General features: G+C 41.3%; 1 protein-coding gene across 1 annotated transcript in view; it reads right to left on the reverse strand.

Annotated features, from left to right (window-relative positions):
* Positions 1-22,132, reverse strand: part of TENM4 (teneurin transmembrane protein 4) — a 511,167-nt gene that overhangs the window by 18,561 nt on the left and 470,474 nt on the right. Inside the window, exons 26-28 of the mRNA XM_004683244.2 lie at positions 20,913-21,790; positions 4,764-4,936; positions 216-451 (exon numbers count right to left, since the gene is read on the reverse strand). Coding sequence (XP_004683301.1) covers positions 216-451; positions 4,764-4,936; positions 20,913-21,790 — 1,287 coding nt within the window. The remainder of the gene's footprint in view (positions 1-215; positions 452-4,763; positions 4,937-20,912; positions 21,791-22,132) is intronic.

Consider the following 22,132-nt stretch of genomic DNA (forward strand, 5'->3'; position numbering starts at 1 on the left):
TTCCCACCAGCAGCAGCAAGGTAGACAAGATGTTTTACATGGGGTTGCCAGCTTTACTTTTCCCCTATGGCAGATGAGGACACTGGGGGTCCCAGGGGACTTTCCTCCTCTCTGAACACTCTCAAAATGTGAACCCAATCCTCCAGAGTCCTTTTCCTTCTGCTCCGGACCCAGCCACCTGCAGAGATTGGGCCCCTCTGAAAGGCCTCACTCACCCGCAGCCGGCGTCCGAAGACAGTGACCTGGCCTCGAGCCTGCTCCTTGCGTTGCCGCCACTCCACCAGGTTGAGGCCGTTGTCGATGGGTAGTGTGACGTTTCTCTTGCCCACAGTGGGGTTGACGGTGCCTGCCAGCAGGTGGGGCTCGGTTTGCAGGGCCACCTCCATGCCGTTGGCCAACAGCAGCCGCAGAGAGCCATCTGCCCCGATGTAGTAGCTGTTGCGGACTTGGTCTGGGGGAGAGGGGAGGGATAGAAAGCCCAGGGGGTGAGAGTGGAGGGAGGTGTGTGGACAGCAGAGCGAGTGGCATGACCTTTACAAACGCTTATTTTTCTGACTATCAAACACTGTCTTTGAAGAAAACTGGGAAAAGATAGGGAGATCACACATCATCTCCACACCCAGAGAGTCATTTTATATTGCTTTTATTGACATATATTTGACACATAACATTATATTAGTGTCAATGTATAAGAGAGGAAGCCATTTTTAAATTATTTTGGCATATCCCTAGGTTTTAGGATAGTTCCTAGTATATTTAAAACTTAAAATACTTTCACTGACCATTGTACTATATTGTTGAATATTTTTCAAACTTTTATTGAAATACATTTGTGTAAGTTTAAGATGTACAACATGCTTGCCTCATACACTTATGTACTGTCATCTGATTACCACTGTAGCAATAATTAGCACCTCAGTCATGTCACATAGTTAATGTTTCTTTTTCGCTAAGAGCTTTTTGATGGTTGCATAGTATTCCATGTCATGGACGTACTACTACTAATTTACCCAAGCCTAAAATGGATATTCTGACTGTTTCCTGTCTTTTATAATCAGAAGTAATACCATAAATTTTATGTCAAGTGAAAAAAGGCACACATTAATGGTCAGGAATGAATCCACTTATATGAATTAGTCCAGAGCAGACTAATTCACAGAGGCAGAGAATAGATTAAGGAGGGGAGGGGAGAATGTATGTGTGTGGTTTTTTTTGAGAGGTGACAAAAATTTTCTAGAACTATATAGCAGTAATGGTTGCACAACTTTGTAAATGTACTAAAACAACTGAATTGTGTGCTTTAACAGGGTGAATTTTATGGTATGTAAATAATTGCTTAACACAAAATATATTATTTATAAGTCAGTGTCTTCATTTTAAGTTATTTAGTTAAAATACACTCCTAAAAAGTAGTAGTATTACTAGAGCAAAGGTTTGAACATCTTTAAGGCTCTTGGTAAACACAATGTTTATTATAATAAGTAAAAATAACTGCTATTTAAGTCACTTACAGAATGACAAATACATATACATTTTAAATCACTGTCATATACACCTAACAATGATTTAATATGATATATGACAGTGTCTGGAAATAGATTTAATCTTGAAATTTAATCTAATTTAAATATTTCAATTCAGATCTTTAGCTAAAACTTTTGGAGAAAAAGGATCCATTTCAGTTGTAAAATACACGCTGAGTTCTCGTCTAACACACAACTGTGTCTGGGCGTCTGTGCGGTGCTCCTGGCAACTTACTTATCCTCCAATGTTGCCCCTGTCTGCACTGCCCTCTCCAATGAAAGGCTAGCCAAGGCCTGTGTCACAGCCATATCTTCTGAGAAGAGATGATCTCGTGTGGTCAGAATGCATGCCTTTCCCTACATACCCCTTAACTTCCTCATCATGGGCCTCCTCAGGGGTCTTGCGGCTGAGGGGTATAGGGTTTATTACTCTGCAGCAAACAAATCCTCAAATATGTATGTACCTACAGTAAGAGGCATAGAGGATGGAAGTATGGACTTTGACCACCTGGATTAAGCCCTTGGCTTTAAGATTTCTGGTGAATGCCTTGACCTTTCAGGCTTGGTTATCCAACTGTATGTACATAGATGTGTGTGTAAAACTGAATGCTTACCTTGTAGGAATAAGGCAATATGCAGAGCTGAGCACAGTATTTGGCACAGTGTGTTATACACATGATAGCTATTCCTAGTTTTATGTGCCTGGTGCTGTGCTAGTAGTCACCATCACAAACATCTGTTGTTGCCTCACCTTTATCTCCATCACCCCATTTCAGGTACCTGTCACAGTGAATTTTTCTATCATGGTCAGTCTTTTAATAGTTCCCTAAAGCCTATAGATTGTTGAGAGAGAGGTTCTAGCTCCTATTTGTCTGGATCCAAATACGCTACTAGGTGTGTGACTCTGGATGACCTTTTGGTGCCTTCACTTAGAAGATGCAGCTATAAAACACCTCCCTCCCAAGGTTACTGTATTACAAAGGACTATGAATATAAAACACTAAAAATAGACTTCATACTTAAATGCTCCAAAATGTTAGCTACTCTCTGTTGTTACTGGATGTGCTCAGTAAGAATTTGCTGATAGAACTAGACATGGTTTATGCTGTGTTCAACAATGGGATGTAGTTTTTGCAGGAAACCTTCACTGAATTCTCCCTGTGAGAATGACATCAAATCGGCTCCTCTCTCCCACACCCTCCCACCTCTGTATTTTTCCTTCTTGCTCACACACAGAATTCTAAAATCTGCCTCAAACTTGCTATGCATTATTCACTGACAATCTGTATTTTATTTCCTTGGAACAGTGAAAAAAGGCTGTGTCAATTTATCTTTTAAAGCTGCTTCTTGCTGAATGCACATATGTCCATTAATGGTGACTTGGGGTGTAACAGCATCTGGAGAGGCCCATCTCCCACGATTCCCGTTCAGTGAGAGCTGTGACTTCCCAAGACTGCTGCTCATTAGTAGCTACTTCTTATTTCTTTCCATAGTTCAGCCATAAGATGAAACCGAAAGAGCTTTTTACAAAGACTCTACTGAGGCAGCTGCACTGAGCACAGGAGCCCGGAACACAGAAGGAAAGGGGGTGTGGCAGAGGTATGTGGAGGAAGACAGGTGCTGCATGTTCTGGATCCGAGACTACTTTTCCTTTTCTATTTTAACGTGTCTGAAATTGGGGAGTGTCTTAGGCCCTTGTATGCATTTTGAGCAGAGTATCTATAACCCTCATTGAAGAGTTGTTATTAAATGGATAGTACATTTTAAAATGGAGGAAATGTGGAGCTTTTGAATAAAAAAAGACCAAGATACACCAATTGAAGAAAGCCTATATGAACCTTTGAGAAAAACGTTCAGTGCCAGCTTAAAGATGAGACAGTTCTTAACCTCAGGGAAGAAATGGGCCTGAAGAACAAGATACCGAGGAAATCAGTGGCTCTGCTGATCAGGCAGAATGGTGGCTGGAACCTTCACTTGCCAAGTAGCCCCTTCAGATTCCAAAGATTGGGGGGGGGGAGGTGTCAAATCCACTGCAGCAGGTGCTCTAGTGCTGACAGCTTGGTTCTCTTTTGATCGAGCACTGCAACTGTTCTTTGAGCTTTTTTTGGGCGGTGGGGCATAGGACTATGTTTATGAGTAAAAGTGGTGTGAAATAGATAATCATTTTCTTATGGTAAATAAAAATGTCTTTAAATTAATTACCTAATGAATCTAAAGAGTATTCACTGAGCAATGCTATGCTCCTGGTCCACACTGGTCAGTCTATGTACCCTGTGTACAGAAATGGCCTGAACAATGCTATGAGGCAGTGTTGTCATTCAGTCCCATCTCCTAGATCTAGAAACTGAGGTTCAGGGGAGAGCGACCCCCAATTCACACCAGCAGGAGACAGCCAAGCAGGTATGCAGGGATCCACACCATTCAACACGGCTTCAACTTTCTCTGTTCACCAGAGTAGAAAACAAAGGCCATGCATGGTGAAGTCACAGAGCTAGTACCAGAACTTAGACCTCAGATGCCCAAGAAAAGGTTTTTTTTAAAGCTACTTTGTGTTAAAGCCTTTGACAGTACAGAATGCCCTGGAGAGGAGGAAGAAAAGCAAGCAAGGCTGTCCCTGGTGTGGCTTCTTTCTCTTCATGCTTAGAAGTCCAGCAAAAGCTCTACCCTGGGGTCATCATGCCCCATGGAACAGTGAACAATGGAGGCAGACAATTCACAGCAAGGTCACAACACTGTGATTTACCCTGCACTAAAAGAACAACACACATCAAGGATTATCTGATGGATGCAGAGCGGGGCTCTTCTCTGTGGAATCCTAGCAGAGGCACAAACCATTCTCACCTGGACTGCAGGAAGGACAGCCCATGTTCAAATCCCTTTCGTAATTAGGTGTAATTATTCTTGTCCTTTGTCCTGCCTGCACCATTGTGAGAGCAAGTCTTTAATCTGGGGCCCTTAGAATAGATGAGTGGAGAGGTCACTTGGATTAGCAGCTAATGGATTCTCTGCTCTTTGTTCTGATAATAGTGGGGTAGACAAAGAATGGCACTTGGAAGCTTCTGGGAGCCAACTTACAGGATCCAGGCTGATGTATTTTGCAAATGAGGTGGAATACAGAAAGAAACCAGCCTTGTGTCCCTTGGGCAGCTCCAGCAGTAGCTTGTTTCAGGTGTCATCTTCTTCCAAAGGGGTCACCCCATCCCTATGCCTCAAAGTGCCCCAGCCCCCACCCCGGCTTACCTTGGAGTAGGGTATAGAAGGCACCTGAGGCAGACAGGTTGGTGGTAATGGTGACGTCATCCTTGCTGGAGGTCTCTACCTGAACATGCACTGAGCTGTCTGTGTCACTTCGGAAGCTGCTCACCTGGCCAGTAGGGAAGGTCACATTTGTCAGGCGGCCAAAGCTGTCGTACCTGAAAACCAAGGGGTGGCTCTGAGTAACAGAAACAGAACAGGGCAATAGCTGGAGCATGACGTGGTCTACCTTATGCCACAGTTTTTGGTGCTGTGCTTTTCCTTCTAGCTGGATACATTTCCAAGTTCCCTTCATCTCTGTGCACAAAGTTTTCAGGCTATAATTCCACTTGCTGATAACTGACTACAGGCAGGAGATTTTCATGTCATAATTCTGCAAAGTGGAGAAGATGACCCATGTCCTGTCCATGCCCATACTGGCCTACTAAGGGGTGATATGCTGGTGGCCATGAGAGATGGATGATTCTTCAAGCTGGGAGTGGCCCAGAGACGATGCTTCAATATCCTTTTAACTCCCCAAGAACTGGTTCTATAGGTTTCTCCTGGATGTTACAGCACAAATGGGGAACAAACCGTTACTCAGGGGGATTCCTAGGAAGTAGCAGATTCTGGGAAAGGGGGTCTCCCAAGGAAACCAGGACTCCACTGCCACAGAAGCCAGATAGACCTTGGGCTCTTGCAACCACCCTCTGGCTAGACTGCACATTGGCTTCAGGCAGCCATATACCTGTACCTCAGAACCACAGCCTTGCTTTCTGAAGCATCACAGTTGAATCTTATTTCTCTTTCCCATATGAAGAAAATAGGAAAAAAAAAATGAATGTGTACAACGAACCAGGGGAGATGCCAGTCAGTGTTCTTTCACTCATCGCAACTATGTATTATCTCCTCTCTGGAAGAGGTTCTGGAATGTGAAGTCACCTGCTCAAGGTCACCTAGTTCTAAGTGTGGCAGAGTCAAAGTTCAAACTCACATCTAATTGTTTGTTAACCACCACTTGCTTCCTCATCTTCTAGGAACAATTCTGTGCCGTTCACTTGTAAGTATGCATTGCGTGTGCTTCCAACCTGCTGCAGAGTGGCTTAGAGACCAGCAGGGAGTAGGCTGTTAACATTTTAGTTATAATTTTTAATTAGGGGAGGCTGATGTGTACAAAGGCAGGTGTAAATAGCCTTTTCACACTGTATGTGAATGGGGGACAGTTCTTCCTCCAGGTGTATTTCTGACATGTGTACATGTTTTAAGGTTGCAGGAGGGGTTCAGCAGTAGGTCTCCCCTGTGTATTCTGGGTCTCCCTACTGCACTTTGTCCCCTGATTTGCTTATACTGTTTGGGTCAAGCTGGCTCTGGGCCCCTGAGGGTTTTAATGGTGGTGCAGTCAAAGGCCTGAGAATTCAACTCCGTTCTAGCACTTTCTGATGCCCTCAGCTGGGCCTGGCTTCCTGCTTGGACCCTTGGGTCCTGCAACTTTTTTGCTTTACAGGTGAGGCTTGGCAGGTAAGCCTTTGCTCAGCATTTTTCTACTGAAGCTTACATTTTTCTACTGAAGATCAGACTTGGGTGCTGATGGTTCTGCCCTCTACTAACTCTTTCTGTCTCTGTGTCTGGTCCTGATGACAGCACCCTTTACACTGGCCCAATCCTTGCACAGCCTTCCACAGAGGAGGCTTTGGTAAAGTTCTCCTGAATGAAGTACCTCAGTCCTTGGCACAAGAAGTGCTCTGGTGGAAGAGTCAGGGGTTCTGGGAAAGATGAATCTCTCTTACTGAGGCCCAAGTAAGAGAAAACATAGTAAGAGTTGATAGTGAGCCTATTAATTAGGGATTGATGCTACTTTACTACTACTTCTCATCAGGCCTGGCTCAAATACAAATGTCACAAATTCCTCCCTGGTTTTCCTGGTAATATAGCTTTCTGAGGATGCTGCTCTGCATTGAAATTGTGGTACAAGTTGTCTCTTAGGCCTGGAGTGCCTGAGTCAGGACAGGGCTGTGGAGTCAGACAGCCAGGCTGAAAATCTGGATTCCACCGAGCTGCCAGAAACAGGGCCCTGGGGGACTGCTCTCAGTTCCCAGTTTTCTGCTTGACCAGCAGGGAGACTGGCAGAGAGAAGACAGACCAGGAGTGTTGGCTGAACAAGTAAATGAATGCTTGGAGGTGCGACGCTTCTTTCTTGCTCCACTGGAGGAGGGGGAGCACGATTCATTCACAGGCTACCTCCTGAAGAACTTGACAGAGGCTTGACACACAGTAGGTACGTGGTAAATACCTACTGAATACACAAATATGGAAACAAGCTCCCTTGACTAAATGACACTCTAGCAATCTCCGTAGGCATTTCCCCAGAGTTTTAGTCTTAAAGAGAGAGAGGATTTGCATAAAGGCAGACAATTGTAATTATTATTGAAGGTAGCCTGTAATACAAAATTAAACTGAATCTGAAGAAGATACAATGAAAAGGCCCTATGCCTTCAAGATTTGGTTTTCATGTTATATGAGATGACTGAAAAACAGTAATTTCCATTCTTCAGCTTTTCCATTAGAAGGACAGAATGTCTTAATTAAATGAACATCAGACAGAACAGCCAATTTATAGAAATTTCTTGTCTCCTATTCACTCATTTCAGTTTCTTCCAAAACTTGAGAAATATCCCTGGATCTCTTTGCCTCATGATCAATACCTGTGATTTTCTCATCAGAACACTGTTGGTTTTCCCAGGAGGATTGTGGGGGTTAAGGGTTGGGGGAGAACAGGGGCTGCCCATCCTCTAGACCTTGACTACCTCTACTCTACTCTTGCCCATCCTCTGGACTGTGGCTCCTCTCCTCTTGCCACAGGAGTGGAATGCTAAGAGGAAGGTGGCTGATGCCATAGGGCAGTTCTGGGTTCTGAGGAACAGCTTCAGGTCACGGTCCTATGATTGGGTGACTTTCACATAATACGGCTTAGTTACTGCTATTACAGATTTTGCATAAAGTACAGCAAATTTGCTTTGTATCTAAGAGGAAAGGCTATCTTGGGAAGGTACTTGGAGCCAGATGGTCTGGGCCTGGAATTCAGGCTCCACACCTGCCAGGAATGTGACCCTGGAGGGCGGGCACTCGGTTCTGCTGTTCCACTAACCAATTAACTGCCACCAAAATAACATTATTTTAGGTAGATTACATAACCACTTCTGGGAATCTGTTCGCATCCCTATAAAATAAGAATAAATAATACTTATTGCAGGAAGGCACTGTAAAGATCTTACAAACTAACATTTAAAATGAAATGCCAACTCTTTCAGGATCTTCAATACTCCATGAGCCTTCCTACATTAGAAATTCAGTTTCCTGAGGGAAGAGATTTTTGTTTTGGTCACTGTTGTATTCCCAGAATTTCAAAGAATGCCTGGCATATCGTAGATGCTCAACAGTATTAACATGCATGTTTGATGCAACTGACGGAACTGCTCTTTCCTTCCCCTCTTTCGACCTTCACCTTGCCCCCCACTCTTGTGCTTCTTACATTTCACTAATTCTGCTTCTGTTACCCAAACTTGCTGAGTGCACACCATGCTTAGGATGCGTGCATTTACTGTTCCCTTAGCATGGAATGGCATGGAATGCTTTTCCCTCCAGTTTTGGTCTGCCTGGTTCCTTTCTTTACTTACATTTGAGTTCAAATGTGATCACTTCGGTGAGGCCATCTGTGATCACCCTTTGTGAAACAGACAGGGAGTCTCATCTGTACTACATTATCTGATTTGACTGCCTCTATTATATTAGTAGCTTCTAAATATTTTATCATTATACTTATGATGCATCTGTTTTCTTGTTTGTTGTTTGTCTCTGCCTACTAAGACACAATCTCCAGGGAATCATGGACCCTGTCTATTATCTAAGTGTCTACAGGAATACCCTGTTTGTAAAAGGTACTCAGTATGTATATATTTTTTAATGAATTGAGTGAATGAATGAATGAATAATAGGTCATTATTTTTTTCAAGATGCAAACTGAGAATAACTGGGAGCTCCACCCTTTTCCTTCCCCACCTAACAAACGATAAAGGGAAAGTGCACTGATAGTCACAGAATGCATTTTATGAAGTGGTGTGCACATAGCCACGATGGAGGTATTCACTACTGTCATTTCACAGTGAAGCTGAGGTTCAGGAAGAAAAGGTAACTTGCTCAGATCACACAGCTAGTAGAGGACTACAGAGTCAAAGTCAGGATTGCCTGACCTTAAAGTCTGTTCTTTCACTAAGCTTCCCGTAAAAATGATGCGATTTCTTATCATCACTATGATACATAAAAATTGTGTTTGGAAATATCAAGGGAATCAAGAAGACTGATAATATTCTCTTCAAGATACTTTGCTCTGCTGCGACTGCAACTGACTTCATAGTGGTGCAGAGCCTGGACCTGGTGGATGGCATGAGAGGGATGACCAGTGATTGACTTTTCATTATTTTTTGCCACTGACTTTTCCTCATTTTCCCAACACATCTTTGGAGCACAGGGAAAGTGAACACATAAAAGTTTTATATAGTTGCTGTGAAAGAGGGCTGCTAAGGGGTCTCTTTACACACACACTGCAATGCTTTCTTCTTCACACTCAATACTTCACATCTTAAGCTACTTACTTCGCACAGCTGGGGAGCAAAATACCAAATTGCTTCTCTAATATGAACACTTGCTGATTGTGACTTTTTGGTTGGGAAAAAAAAAAAAACTATTTTATGACTTTCATCTGTGGTTGTTTCAAAGGATACCAAGAGAAACTGGACATTACTTTCTGTGCACAGAGCTCATACCCCATGCCCACCAATAGCTCCCTTGGTCGCAGACCATTAGAAAATGTGGTTCCACCACATCAGCAGCTCCCAAACTATACCAGAGACAGGGTGCTTTTTGGTTTCTATAATAAAATTGGTACTTGTTACCCATTTTTTTTTTAATAGAACGAAGTCCCATGAAGATTTCTAGCTTTCCTAAGGGCTACTGGCGCTACCACCACGGGGCTCTTCACAGACTGATGCTGTGCTTGAGACCATGATTCTGGTGAAAGTGCTTACGGTTCAAGGAGATTTGGGGTCATATCCTGGCTCTGCCAATTGTGTATATGATGCCATGGGGCCAATGTCTATGCTGCTTACTGCACTGCTGACAGTTATGCCACTGGTTGAGTATAGCCAATGGCAGGAGAGTGGAGATCAGAAGTGTTTCCTTGCTCTCTATTTCCACAGGACCATATTTCTTATAGTGGCACTGATGGAGGAAAGAATAAAAAGGAGGCAACCCAAGACTGACTCACACAGGGAGTTGAGGGCAGAAGGGGTTAGCAGGGCCATTGATCCTTAGGCCCCAAAGCCTAAATTACAAAGCGTAAGATCAAAGCAGGTAGCAGATTGCTATAGGCTGTGTCTATCACAGACCTGGAAGGTGAAAGATAAAGAGATGGAGCCCATTGTGGGATCTTTCAGATTCTATTCAAAGTCAACAAACCTAGGCTCAGAAGGTGTGAGCCCCTCCCAATGAGAAGCTGTCTATATCTGGGCAGTCTCTGCACCAGCACGGGGCAGCAGTCCTCTGCCCACCTGTGACTAGGCAGGTGTTTCTTTCCCACCCACTCACTCCGCTCCCTCCGCTCCCTCCGTGAGGCAGCCTGCGACCTGTACCATGCTGGGACTTCTGCACTGACCGCCCTCAGCAGAGGCTGCAATCCTAAGGCTGCCTGCCTGCAACCATGCAGGCTTCTCTCTGCAAGCCTGTCCCTTTCGGGCAGCTCTTCCTGCCTGCTGGTTCCTATGCAAGGGTCTTTAACTCCTCTGTCCTTCTCCCTAATAGATCTGTTATTTAAATATAACTAACTGTGTCTGACTCAAGGAGAAACTCACCTGGGTAGTCACTGCCTGTATGCTGCTGAAAGGGGAGCTCTGGTGAAACCTTTCCCAGAGTGAACCCAAGGACCCCACACTAACTTCAAAAAAGACATCAACACCATCTTGTTCATGATTACAACTTCTGGCATGTGGCTTTTCCTTCATTGTTATACTTTGCAGTGAACTTCAGTAACACGTCCTGTTTCTTCCCTGCCATGTCTCTTAGTCTGATAATGGGTGTTCACTGCTTTTAGTGCCTGGTTGTCTCTCCATTCTTTCTTGATATGCTTATTCTTGCCTATACCTCTATAACATTTATTTATTTGAAAGGTATCTTTTGCTGGGTTTAGCAGTAACCCCCCCCCCCCCTTAAGCATTTCAGTCTCCCAGCATGTATGGGTTTCTTTTTTTCTCTCTCTTTAAAAGATTTACTTATTATCTATGCATAGAAGAACTGGGGTGTAGGCCAGAGGTGCTTGGGGTGAGAGAATTCACTAGAGGTAGATTGGGGAGCAAAAACAGTTGGATCTACTGAAATTCACTGCTAAGGGAAAGTAGGTAAGACAGGAGAGATCTGTTGGCCATGTGGGTCAGCTTCCTGGCTGGGGATCGAACTCAGGCCAAAGTGGTGATAGCGTGAGAGGGCTGAGATTTAACCTCTATGCCACTAGTGAGGCCCCAGCATGGTTGGTTTTCTAGAGAGAAGTCACATGTGATTTTAAGTTTTTGCTCCTTTGTATAAATGCCTCCTCCCACTCCCAATTGCTTTTCACTTTTTCTTTTGTATCCAGCAGTTTGAAATGACAGCCCTAGAGGGGTGTGTGTGTGTGTGTGTGTGTGTGTGTGTGTGTGTGTGTGTGTGTGTCTATTCTGCTTGGTGGTCTGCTGAGCTTTTAGGGTTTGGTGTCTATCACTAATTTTGGATAATTTTCCACCATTATCTCCTCAAATATTTCTTCTGTGCTATTTCCTCTCTTTTCTCTTGGGATTCTAATTACATGTACATTAGACTTGTTGATGCTGTCCCCAGATCCTGCATGTCCTGTTCTGTTCTTTTTTCACTTTTTTTCTCTTTTTGTTTTTGTTTGGCACATATTGATCTGTCTTTCTTCCTCAACTATGTCAAGTCTACCAATGAGCCCACAAAAGGCATTCTTTATCTCTGTAGCTGTGTTTTCACTTCTGATATTTCTATTTGTTTCTCTCTTCTAGTTTCTATATCTCTGATGAAATTATTCATCTTATCTTGCATGTTGCCTGTCTTTTTGTTCAGAAACTTTAGCATAATTACACCTTACTGTAAATTGACTAAGAGATCATTTCACCATCTGTCATGACCAAGTATGGTTCTGGTGATTCTTTTCTTGCGTTCTTGTATGTTCGAAGTGTGACATGTTGTGGTACAGTAGAGACTGCAGTAACAGGTTTTGTGCCTGGAAATGGGCATTTCCATTGCTGCTAAGACTTTAGGGAGAGATTTAGTTAATTTAATTAGGATTTTGGAATGACTGAAGTTTGTTGTTTCTGGTTAACCTTACTACATCACTGACTTTTAATTCCTAGAGCAATACTTTTCTGTTTACATGCAAAATTGGTTTGCCAGAGGGTTTTCCCTTCAATGTCTATCTCATCTTCAACTTTTAGTCCCCTTTTTGTGTTGCACTTCAGTGAGGGCCCTTTCCATGCTTTCAGCCATTTATTTTCTCTTTCCTGGTAGTATTCTGCATTTCATTGTTATGTTCTATGTAGCTAATGGGTAGAAGGTTAGGAGAGAGCTTTCTATTGTTTGAATTAAGCCTCGCTTTGATATCCTCATCTTGAGTCTCTATCCTGTCCTTTTCCAGGCTGGAATTCTGAGTATATTACATAGTCCTGTTCCTCTCCCTGCAGTAGTTAATTTTTTTTTCTTTCTTTATTCAGCAGGAAAGGGGTCTCCAACAGTGTCTAAGTAGGACAGTGCTCACGGCTGCTTTCCACAGAGAAGGCTTTTTGTTCCAGATAGGTCAAGAGATAAAGGCTTGGGTGGGGCAGGTAGATATGTGTGTCCTTCCTAAGCACATGCTGCTGTCTTCTCTCAGGTCTATCACAAGGGATCCTTTCTGAAGTCTGTCTCTCACTTTTCTGTGAGTAAATGGTAGGGTTTGTGGAAAAAAGTTATGAATATATCGGCTTTTGTAATTTCTGTAACTCTGAGGGCTTCATACTTTCATGCTAGCACTCACTTAGACTATAAATTTACCAACTTTTAAAACTGGGGCTGTTTATTCTATACCAGCTAAGTTAGTGCTCATATCATGTCTTTGTCCTCAGGAGTCTGTCTCTCCTTGGATTTGTCCAATGGCTTTTCCTGTGACCTCATAGAGGGAATTCAAGGAAAACTCATAAATTGTCCATTTGTTTGGTTTATTTTCATTATAATGTTTGGAACAATGCTCTTTCTAACAGTTATATTCTTAAGCAAACCCAGAAGCCAAATCTTTCATTTGAACCATTTGCACTGAATTTTACTTCCTACTGGGAGCACTGATCATTCTGGAGTTGGGAGTTAAGTCTAGTATTTTCGCTATAGCATATTTTTTTTTTGTTTTTTTTCTTTATCCCCCTTTTCTCCTGAATTTACATCTTACTCACAATATATTTACTGAGCACCTACTATGTGTCAAGCCTGATATTTGGCATAGACATGAATGAGTTAGGGTCTCTTAGACACACTGTGGAACTCAGGGGATCTAGTTGCTCATATCTACACAACAAGCCAGTTTTGGAACCTGCCTCATGCGCATCAGACCATTTCTTAAGAAAATGGTCACCAAATAGCTCTGTCCAGGAGCCCAAGTCTGAAATTAATGACATACATTAGAGATGAGGACTACATTATAGACTTCCTACCAGAAGACCTGTGGGAAGGAAAGTAACATTGACCCCCCAAAAGTGTGAGCTCTTTATGTTAAGTTGCTGGAAATGTGTTATGTTTATTTTAGATGTATTAGTTAATCTGTTGAGAGGATCAATAAAGATATCTTAAAACTGTTTCAGTATTAGCAGAGATCACAGGCAAGCCTGGACTAATTCTTTGAAAAGAAATCAGAGATTTGGGTTGGAATCTACTAAACTCCCCTATAGATCCAAAAGTGGAAAATTCATGGGAGTTCCTGCACCTGCAGATGGCAGAATAGTAAAGATGCTGGACTCACCTCTCCATAAACAACAAAATACCATATAGACAATGGTCTTTTTCTGGAGGAGCAGTGTTTCTGTTGGGGTAAATCAACAATACTAGAGAGAGTAGGAACACATGACAGTGAAACACATCCAAATAGACCAGCAAAAAGATAAAAGAATAAAAAATAAGAACTAGCATAAGAACTTTATGGGATAACATCAAGAGGAACAATGTCCTCATTGTAGGTGTTTAAGAAAGAAAAGAGAATGAGAAAGGGGTAGAAATCTTATCTGAATACATTACAGCTGAGAATTTTCCTAACTTGGGGTAGGAAGTGGACATTCAGACCCAAGAGGCTAAAAGAATTTATAAAACAAACATACAAACAAACTAATAACAAAGCACAAACCCAAAGAAATACACTCCAAGTCAAATTATAATTGAAGTGGTAAAAGTCAAAGCAGAAAATCCTAAGAGCATCTAGAGACAAATGAATCTATATAAGGTTACCCTTGTAAGATTATCTGGATTTTTTCAGCAGAAACCTTGCAGCCCTTAAGGCTTATGGGACAATATATTTAAAGAGCTAAATGAAATTTTTTTCAACCAAGAATATTCTATGCTATTAGGCTATCATTTAGAATTTGAGGAGGGCTAAAGAGCAGACAAACAACATCACATAACACTAATGAATGACCATTTGTGATTAAATTTGACAATCTGGAAGGAATAGACAAATTTTTAGAATAATATATCCTACCAAACTGAACCAGGAAGGAATAGAAAACTTGAATAGATTGACTAAAATAATAAAAATTGAGAGAGTAATCAAAAATCTCCCAAAGACAAAAATTCAGGACCAGATGACTACTTTTCTAGTGAATTCTACCAAACATTCAAAGAACTTAAGACTTTTCTTCGCAAACTCTCCTAAAAAATTAATGAGGAAGTAGTTCCAATCACATTTTATGAGGCCCGTATTACCCTAATACCAAAACCAGCAAGGTTGCTCAAACCCAGTCTCTTCTCCCCAACACACCACCCAAAATAAAAGGAAAATTATACACCAGTATCTCTGATTAGGCACATATGTGAAAATTCTCAACAAAATAATACCAAACCCAATTCAACAATGCATTAATGGGATCATACTCCAAAACCAAATGGGATTCATTATAGGAATATAAGAATGTTTAACACATACAAATTAATTACTGTAATATATCAGCAAAAGGAAGGGCAAAGACCATATGAACATATCAACAGGTACAGAGAAACCATTTGACAAGATTCAGTATCTATTGATTATAAAAACCCTCAATAAGATGGGGATAGAAGGAACATATCTCAACATAATAAAGGCCATATACCATCATCTCATGGATAATACACTCAGTGATAAAAAAACTAAGTTCTGGTAACCAGACAAGGTTGTACACTCTCACCACTTCTATTTCATTTAGTATTAGGGGCCTTAGCCAGAACAATCAGACAATAAGAAATTAAAGGACCCAGATCAGAAAAGTGATACTATCAAAATTTCATATGATACACACACACACACACAAACCTAGACACTCCACAATATTCTATTTTAAATAATAAGTGAATAAAGTAGCAGGCTACAAAAATGAACATATAAAAATCTATGCATTTCTATATGGAAATAACAAATGAGAAGGAAGAGAAATTAAGAAAACAATCTGTTCAGAAACTCATCAACAAGAATCAAATGCCTTGGGATAAATTTAATAAAGAAAGTAGAAGATTTATACAATGAAAAGTACAAGGCACTGTTAAATGATACTGAACAACACAAAGAGAGAAAAACTTTCTATGTTTATGTCTGGGGAGAATTATTATTGTCAAAATAGCCATAATGACAAAAGTAAAATATAGATACAAAGCAATCCCAGAAAAACGCCATTTTTTTTAAAGTAGAACAAAATTTGCTGAAATTTATATGGAACTACAAAATACCCTAAATAGATAAAAAAATTTTGAAAAAAAAAGAAGAAAAATAGAAATACTATGTTACTCAACTTCAAACTATATTACAAAACAACAGTAATTAAAATAGCATATATAGTACTGGGACAGACAGACAAATGGATCAATAGAAAAGAACTGAGATCCCAGAAGTAAACATACAGATATATTGTGTATTGTCTACAACAAAGGAGCTGTGACCATACAAGGGAGGAAGGAAATTCCCAAAAAACAAATGGTTTTGGGAAAACTGAACAGCCACATACAAAAGAGTGAAAATGAGTAATTTTTGAACTGTTCACACAAATAAGTTCAAAATACATTAAAGTCCTAAAACCATAAAATACACAGATGAAAACAGGTGTTACATTCCATTATATCAACAGTAGAGTCTTTTGGGACTTAACTCCAAAGCAAAAGAAATGAAAGCAAAAATGGACAATTGGAACTACATTAAATTAAAAGCGTTCCTTACATTGAAAGAAAATACATATAGAACAAAAAGACAGGCTGATGAATGGGAGAAGATATTTGCAAATCATACATCCAGCAAGGATGTTGTTATCCAAGATCTATAAAGAACTCATGGAATTAAAAACAAAAGCCAAAAAACCCAAATGAAAAATGGGCAGATCTGAATAGACATTTATCCAAGAAGACATACAAATGGTAAATGCACATGATAACTGTTGAGTGTGACCAATAACACAACGGCTACGCGTGAGACCTGGTATGGTCAATAGCACAATGACGGGAACCAGGCCTTGCATCCAGGTGTACAGCGCCACATCAGCTTTAAAAAACTGAACCTAAAGCCTATATAAACCTAAACCTAAAACCTAAAAACCTAAAGCCCTTTCTCCTACAGCACTCCAGTAGCTACAGACCCCACCTGCAGGAGCTCTGTCTCAGCTGCTGCCCGGGAGCAATAAACTCTGCCTTTTCAGCCTTTCTGTCTCCTGACTTTCTTCCTTGTGGCCGACACAGAAATCGGGACAAAACAAGAACAATGCTTACTATCATTTATATTAGAGAAGTTCAAATAAAAACACAGTAAGATATCACCTCATATCTGTGAGAATGACTTACATCAAAAAGATTAGTAACAAGGGTGTAGCTAAAAAGAACCTTCACACTGGTGGTGAGAATATTAATTGGTGCTACCATTTTGGAAAACAGCATGAAGCTTCCTTAAAAATAAAAATGATCTAGCAGTCCCACTTCTAGGCATCCACCTGAAGAATATAAAATCATTAATTCTGGAGATATATGCACCAAAACATTTGTTGAAGCATTATTTATAACAACTACAAAATGGGAAAAAAATCTAAGGGCCCACTGATAGAGAAATTGTGGTACATATACACAATGGAATGCTATTCAGCTATGAAGAAGATGCATTTTTTGCCATTTGCAACAAAATGGAAGGAATTCAAGAGGATTATGTGAGGCAAAATAAGTCAGAAGGAGAAAAGACAAATATCCATGCAGTATAAGGAAACAAAGTAGATGAATGGACAAAACTAATAAAAATAAATCAGTGGAATTGAGATAACCGGAGAGGAAGACTGTATGGGGCAGTAGCAAGGATGGGGGGGGGAGGTGTCAATGCATGGTAGTGGGAAACTTGTTAAAAAAAGAAAAAAGAATATTCAAACTAAATGCCAAAAAGAAAGAAAAAGAAAAAGTCACTAAAGCAATGGTATTATTACAAATTCCTACTTCTAGGAAACATCATTGTTTGCAAAGTATTTTCACTCTCAGTTTTTATTTAGTATTTTTATCCTTATAATGGTTCTGGAATTAAGTAAAGCTATTCTTTCTGTCTGGTTGATACCTGAGTCTGGAAGCCAGCCAGCCTGTCCATCACACGACTAGCATACAATGAAAGTTCGTATCTGGTACCCTCACTTTGCTCACAACCTGAACTGACCCACTCAGTTGGGCTTTTCTCAATGCATCTCAGGGATCTAACCCTTTTCCTAGTTTATATCTTCATCTATCAGATTTGACAGTTCTGCTCTTCTGGCCTGACCTGTGATTTCTACTTACTTCAGTTACAAATTTTGTCTGCTTCCTTGATTATTTTTGTAACTGCTCCCTGGTAATAGTTTTCATGGCTGAACAACATTTCTGTTGTTACTGGCACTGCTATTAATATTGCTTGAAATAACAACAGCTATCATTTGAGTAATTATGACGAATTAGGCTATTTCATTGAAATTTCGATCACTACAAAGTAGGTATTATTTTAATAGTACTATTAACTTTTTAATCCCTATCATACAGAATAGTCACAAAGAATTTAGGTGAACCCAGCTGGTATAGTAACATGGACTTATGTTCTTTCTGTTATATATTCATTGTGTGATTTTAGGTTAGTTACCTTACCTCCCCATGCCTCAGTTTACTCATATGTAAAAAATTTAGATAATTCCCTACTGTCAAAGGTTGCTGTGAAGATTAAATGGGAAAGATTAAATGGCACACAGTAGGATTATGTAGAATCTCAAAAAAAAAAAATACAATTTTCTTTTTGTTTAGGGCTTTTATCTTATATTCCCCAGTACTGTTATTAAGTGGATCTTTTGAAATTCCCAAGCCATTTTATAAAATGATAGAGGAAAGAATGTAGGGGAGGAATCACAAGATTGAGTCATATGAAGGGGACAGGTAGAAGGGGCTAGGAAAGCAACTGATACAGCCATAAAATCAGGGTCCTCAGGCATCAAAGCCCCAGAGGCCTGTATGATGCCTGGATGTCTGCAGGAGGTCCCAGCAGGTAACAGACTGTTGGGGGCTGTGTCTGAAGCTCAGACCCAAAAGGTAAAAGATAAGGACATGGAGATGAAGCTCATTAGGAATCTCCAGTCCTCTCAGAGTCTGTTCATAGTCAACAAACCTAGGCTCACAAGGAGTGAGCCCCTCCCAAAGAGAAGCTGTCTATATGGGGCAGTCTCTGCACTAGCCGCTCCTCTGCCCACCTGTACCCATGCAGGTGCTTCTTTCCACCTGCGCTCTCCCTCTGCAGGGCAGCAGCCTCCTGCCTGCCCGTGACCAAGCCAGGACTTTTCTACACTGACCTCCCTCAGTGGAGGCTACTCTCATAAGTCTGCCTGCCTGCAACCATGCAGGTCTCTCTCTCTGCAAACCTGTCCCTTCCAGGGCAGCTCTTCCTGCCCATTTGTGCCTATGCAAGTGTCTTTTTCTCTCCTGCATCTTTCTAATAAACTTCCTCTTTAAGTATAATTGAGTCTCTGTCTCGTGGAGAATCTCGCTGTGTGCTGCTGAAAGGGGAGCTCTGGTGAAACCTTTCCCAGAGTGGACCCAAGGACCCCGAACTCTAAAAGAAGACATCAACATTAACATTTACTTCTTCATCAAACAGCAAATATGGCTGTATATTTTATCAGGGAAAGACAGGGAGGAGCATGGAGTCCTTTGTGGTAGAGGTATAGGAAAAGACTTTGGATTTCAGGGCTAGTTGAGAGTAGTGGTTGCAGTAATGTGAAAGCATTCAATTTGGGACTCAAGGGAATGGCTCTGGGAACTAATTGAGTGTATCTACTTGCTCTGACAAAGAAACCCCTATATTGGCTAAATAAAGTGTAAGATTTCACTGGGCAATGGGGGAAGGCATTAAATTATTTAGAGTATTTCCATTTCAATGAGTTAATCAAGATAATTGCCATTTTCCTGGATCTTTGTCTTGTCTTTGTAATTAACAAGGCCCTTGTTTAAAGAAAGGAATTTAGCCAGTGAACTTTTTACAAATTGCTGTGACATTTTGGGTGTAAATTATATTTAAAAATCTATTAAAGACCCTTTTCCTTTGGATTCTATGACTGTGATTAAACTTAAGTAAAACTAGGGTTCAAGGAGCAGTGGGGCAGAGTTGAAAAAGCCTCAGCTCTTGTATCAGAAGGACTTGGTGGTGATTGCTGTTCTGCCAGCAGATAAGTGAGCCACAGCCTCCATTGTTATTTCCATAAAATGAAAACTATCACCCATCTTCCAGAGCTGCTGTGAGGATGAAATGCAATAATGCACTGCTGATGCTCAGCGTAGACTTTCTTCTATACCTTTGTCTAAGAGTTAAATATCCGACCTCAGTTGTCTGGAACCTGGCTAAGATTTTAAAGAAACTTAAAAGAAATCTAAGTAGAAAAAGAAATTTACAATGCCCTTTCATCAAACTAGCTCCTACAAGAACATAAGAATGTATAAGTAAATATATACTTTAGTATATAACAAACATATAATAAATATATTAAGTATATACTTACATATATTTATTTTATTTGTTGTAAGCTGAACTTCTGGTTCTCAACCCATAATGTAGTGGGCAACATGACTGAAACAAATAGTAACATGACAGGGCCACACAGAGGGAGAACTCAGAACTATACTGATGAGACGGCAAATCAAAGTTTGGAGTCACTGTGTGTAGAGGCACTGTGTTCTGTAGCCTCCTTTCCTGGAAGCAATCTTAATACTACAGGAAAATATGCATTGTGGTGGTTGTTTCTTACTAATGACCTTGATACATACGAAGAAAGAATTCATACTGTCTAATGTATCTGAGAGTGTTGGGGGCGGAGGGCATGTAAAGCATTTCATGAGTTCCATCAAAATGTTTAAAGTGAAAAAAAATCTGTTTTTTAAAACTTGTAGATGTAACTTCGATAATGTGAGAAATTCATGCACATGGAACTGTTTCTTTCCCAGTGCCTTATTTCTGGACACTGGTCCTATGAAGCGATTTATCCAAGTATTTTTCATCTACCTAGCCTCCCTGTGGTAATACTTGGCAGGTAGTCACTGTTTTGATTTTATAGATATGGAAATTGAGGCCCAGAGAGATTAACTCAATGCAAGAGAGGGACCCAGACCCAAAGATGTGACACCATAGCACCTACTTTTTCACCTACACCATGTTAATCATCTGGAACATGAAAATACACAGCAAATTACAGGTAATGGCCCACAGTTCCAAATTTTGAATTAAAATGAAATCAATCCAAATGTCAGCACGCCACCAATTCCCTTCTAAGCCTAAGCCTACAATGCATCTTGTGAGACAAAACCAGCAACTGGTATTATCTTGATACTTACTCATAAAATGTTGTCCATCCATTTTCATTGCTTTTGGTTGCCAAAAGGCCAGAATTGCCATGGTATGTCATCATGGCCAGCTCATGTCCTTGTGTGGTCACACTCTTGAGTGCACTGTTGGTGCCCATGGTCACCCAGTACACCTGGCCATCTGGGACTACCAGCCAGAGGGGCATCCCAGTAGAGTCTCGGCGAACATTCACCATGTTGCCATTGTTGTCTGTGATGAGTGTGACATCACCGTCCCCAGTGTAGGTGAAGTTGTACAGGTAATCTCCTGTGGGCAGGCTTTGGGTGTACAGGTGCTTGCCACTGGTATCAAATAGGTAGAGTTCTTGGTCAATTGGAGAGGACAGCTCATACATATTCTGGGTGTTGAGGAAAGGCTTGTTCTTCCGGATAAACCGAATTCGGATATTCCCAAGGTCCGCCACATAGAGCTCTCCATCAGCACATACAGCCAAGGAGGATGGGGTATTCAGCTTTGCATCCTTGGCATATCCATCATCTCCAGAGAAACAATCACAGTTGGCATCATTTTTACAGTCACAACCACTGGGGGCCCCAGCAACTAGTGAGATCTCCCCGCTAGTGGTGACCTGCCTGATGCGGTTGATCTTCTTCTCATCGGTCTCAGCGATATACAGGACCCCGTTGTGAGAGACAGCCAAGGCGGTGGCTGACTCCAGGGTTGCATGGATGGCCACTTTGCTCAGCAGAAAGTGGTCGATGCCAGGGACCTGGCAGTGCATGGGCCTCCCAGCAACAATGCGTACTTGGTGGTTTTCAGAGATCTGCAGGACCACGTTATTGTCCAGGACGTAAAGGGAGTTGTCCATTGGGTTGATGGCTAAATCTGTGGGCCACTCCAGGCGAACCTGACAATGCAGACAACAACACTCAAATGCCGCCATTCAGCACCCCACACCCCGTGAAGACTGTAGCAGTGCCCCCTAGTGCCTTCCACATAGTCCTGCCAGAGCCTCAGAGCACTGTCAGCCCCTGATCAGGGTGAATCCATATAAGAGTATAGCGAAACAGGCAGAGGGAGTGAACAAAAAATAGGTAGACAAAAGAAAGATAGACCCAAACATAGATACACAAAGAAGACACTAGGCAAGAGGATGGACTTTGGAGTGAGACAGACCTGGCTCTGAGCCCAGCCCCTTTCCTTATAACCTGGGTCTGGTTACTTTGTCTCCCAGAGTCTCAATATTTAC

This window comes from Condylura cristata, unplaced genomic scaffold (genome assembly GCF_000260355.1).
Source record: "Condylura cristata isolate star-nosed mole 26May11 unplaced genomic scaffold, ConCri1.0 scaffold00015, whole genome shotgun sequence".
Lineage (NCBI taxonomy): Eukaryota > Metazoa > Chordata > Mammalia > Eulipotyphla > Talpidae > Condylura > Condylura cristata.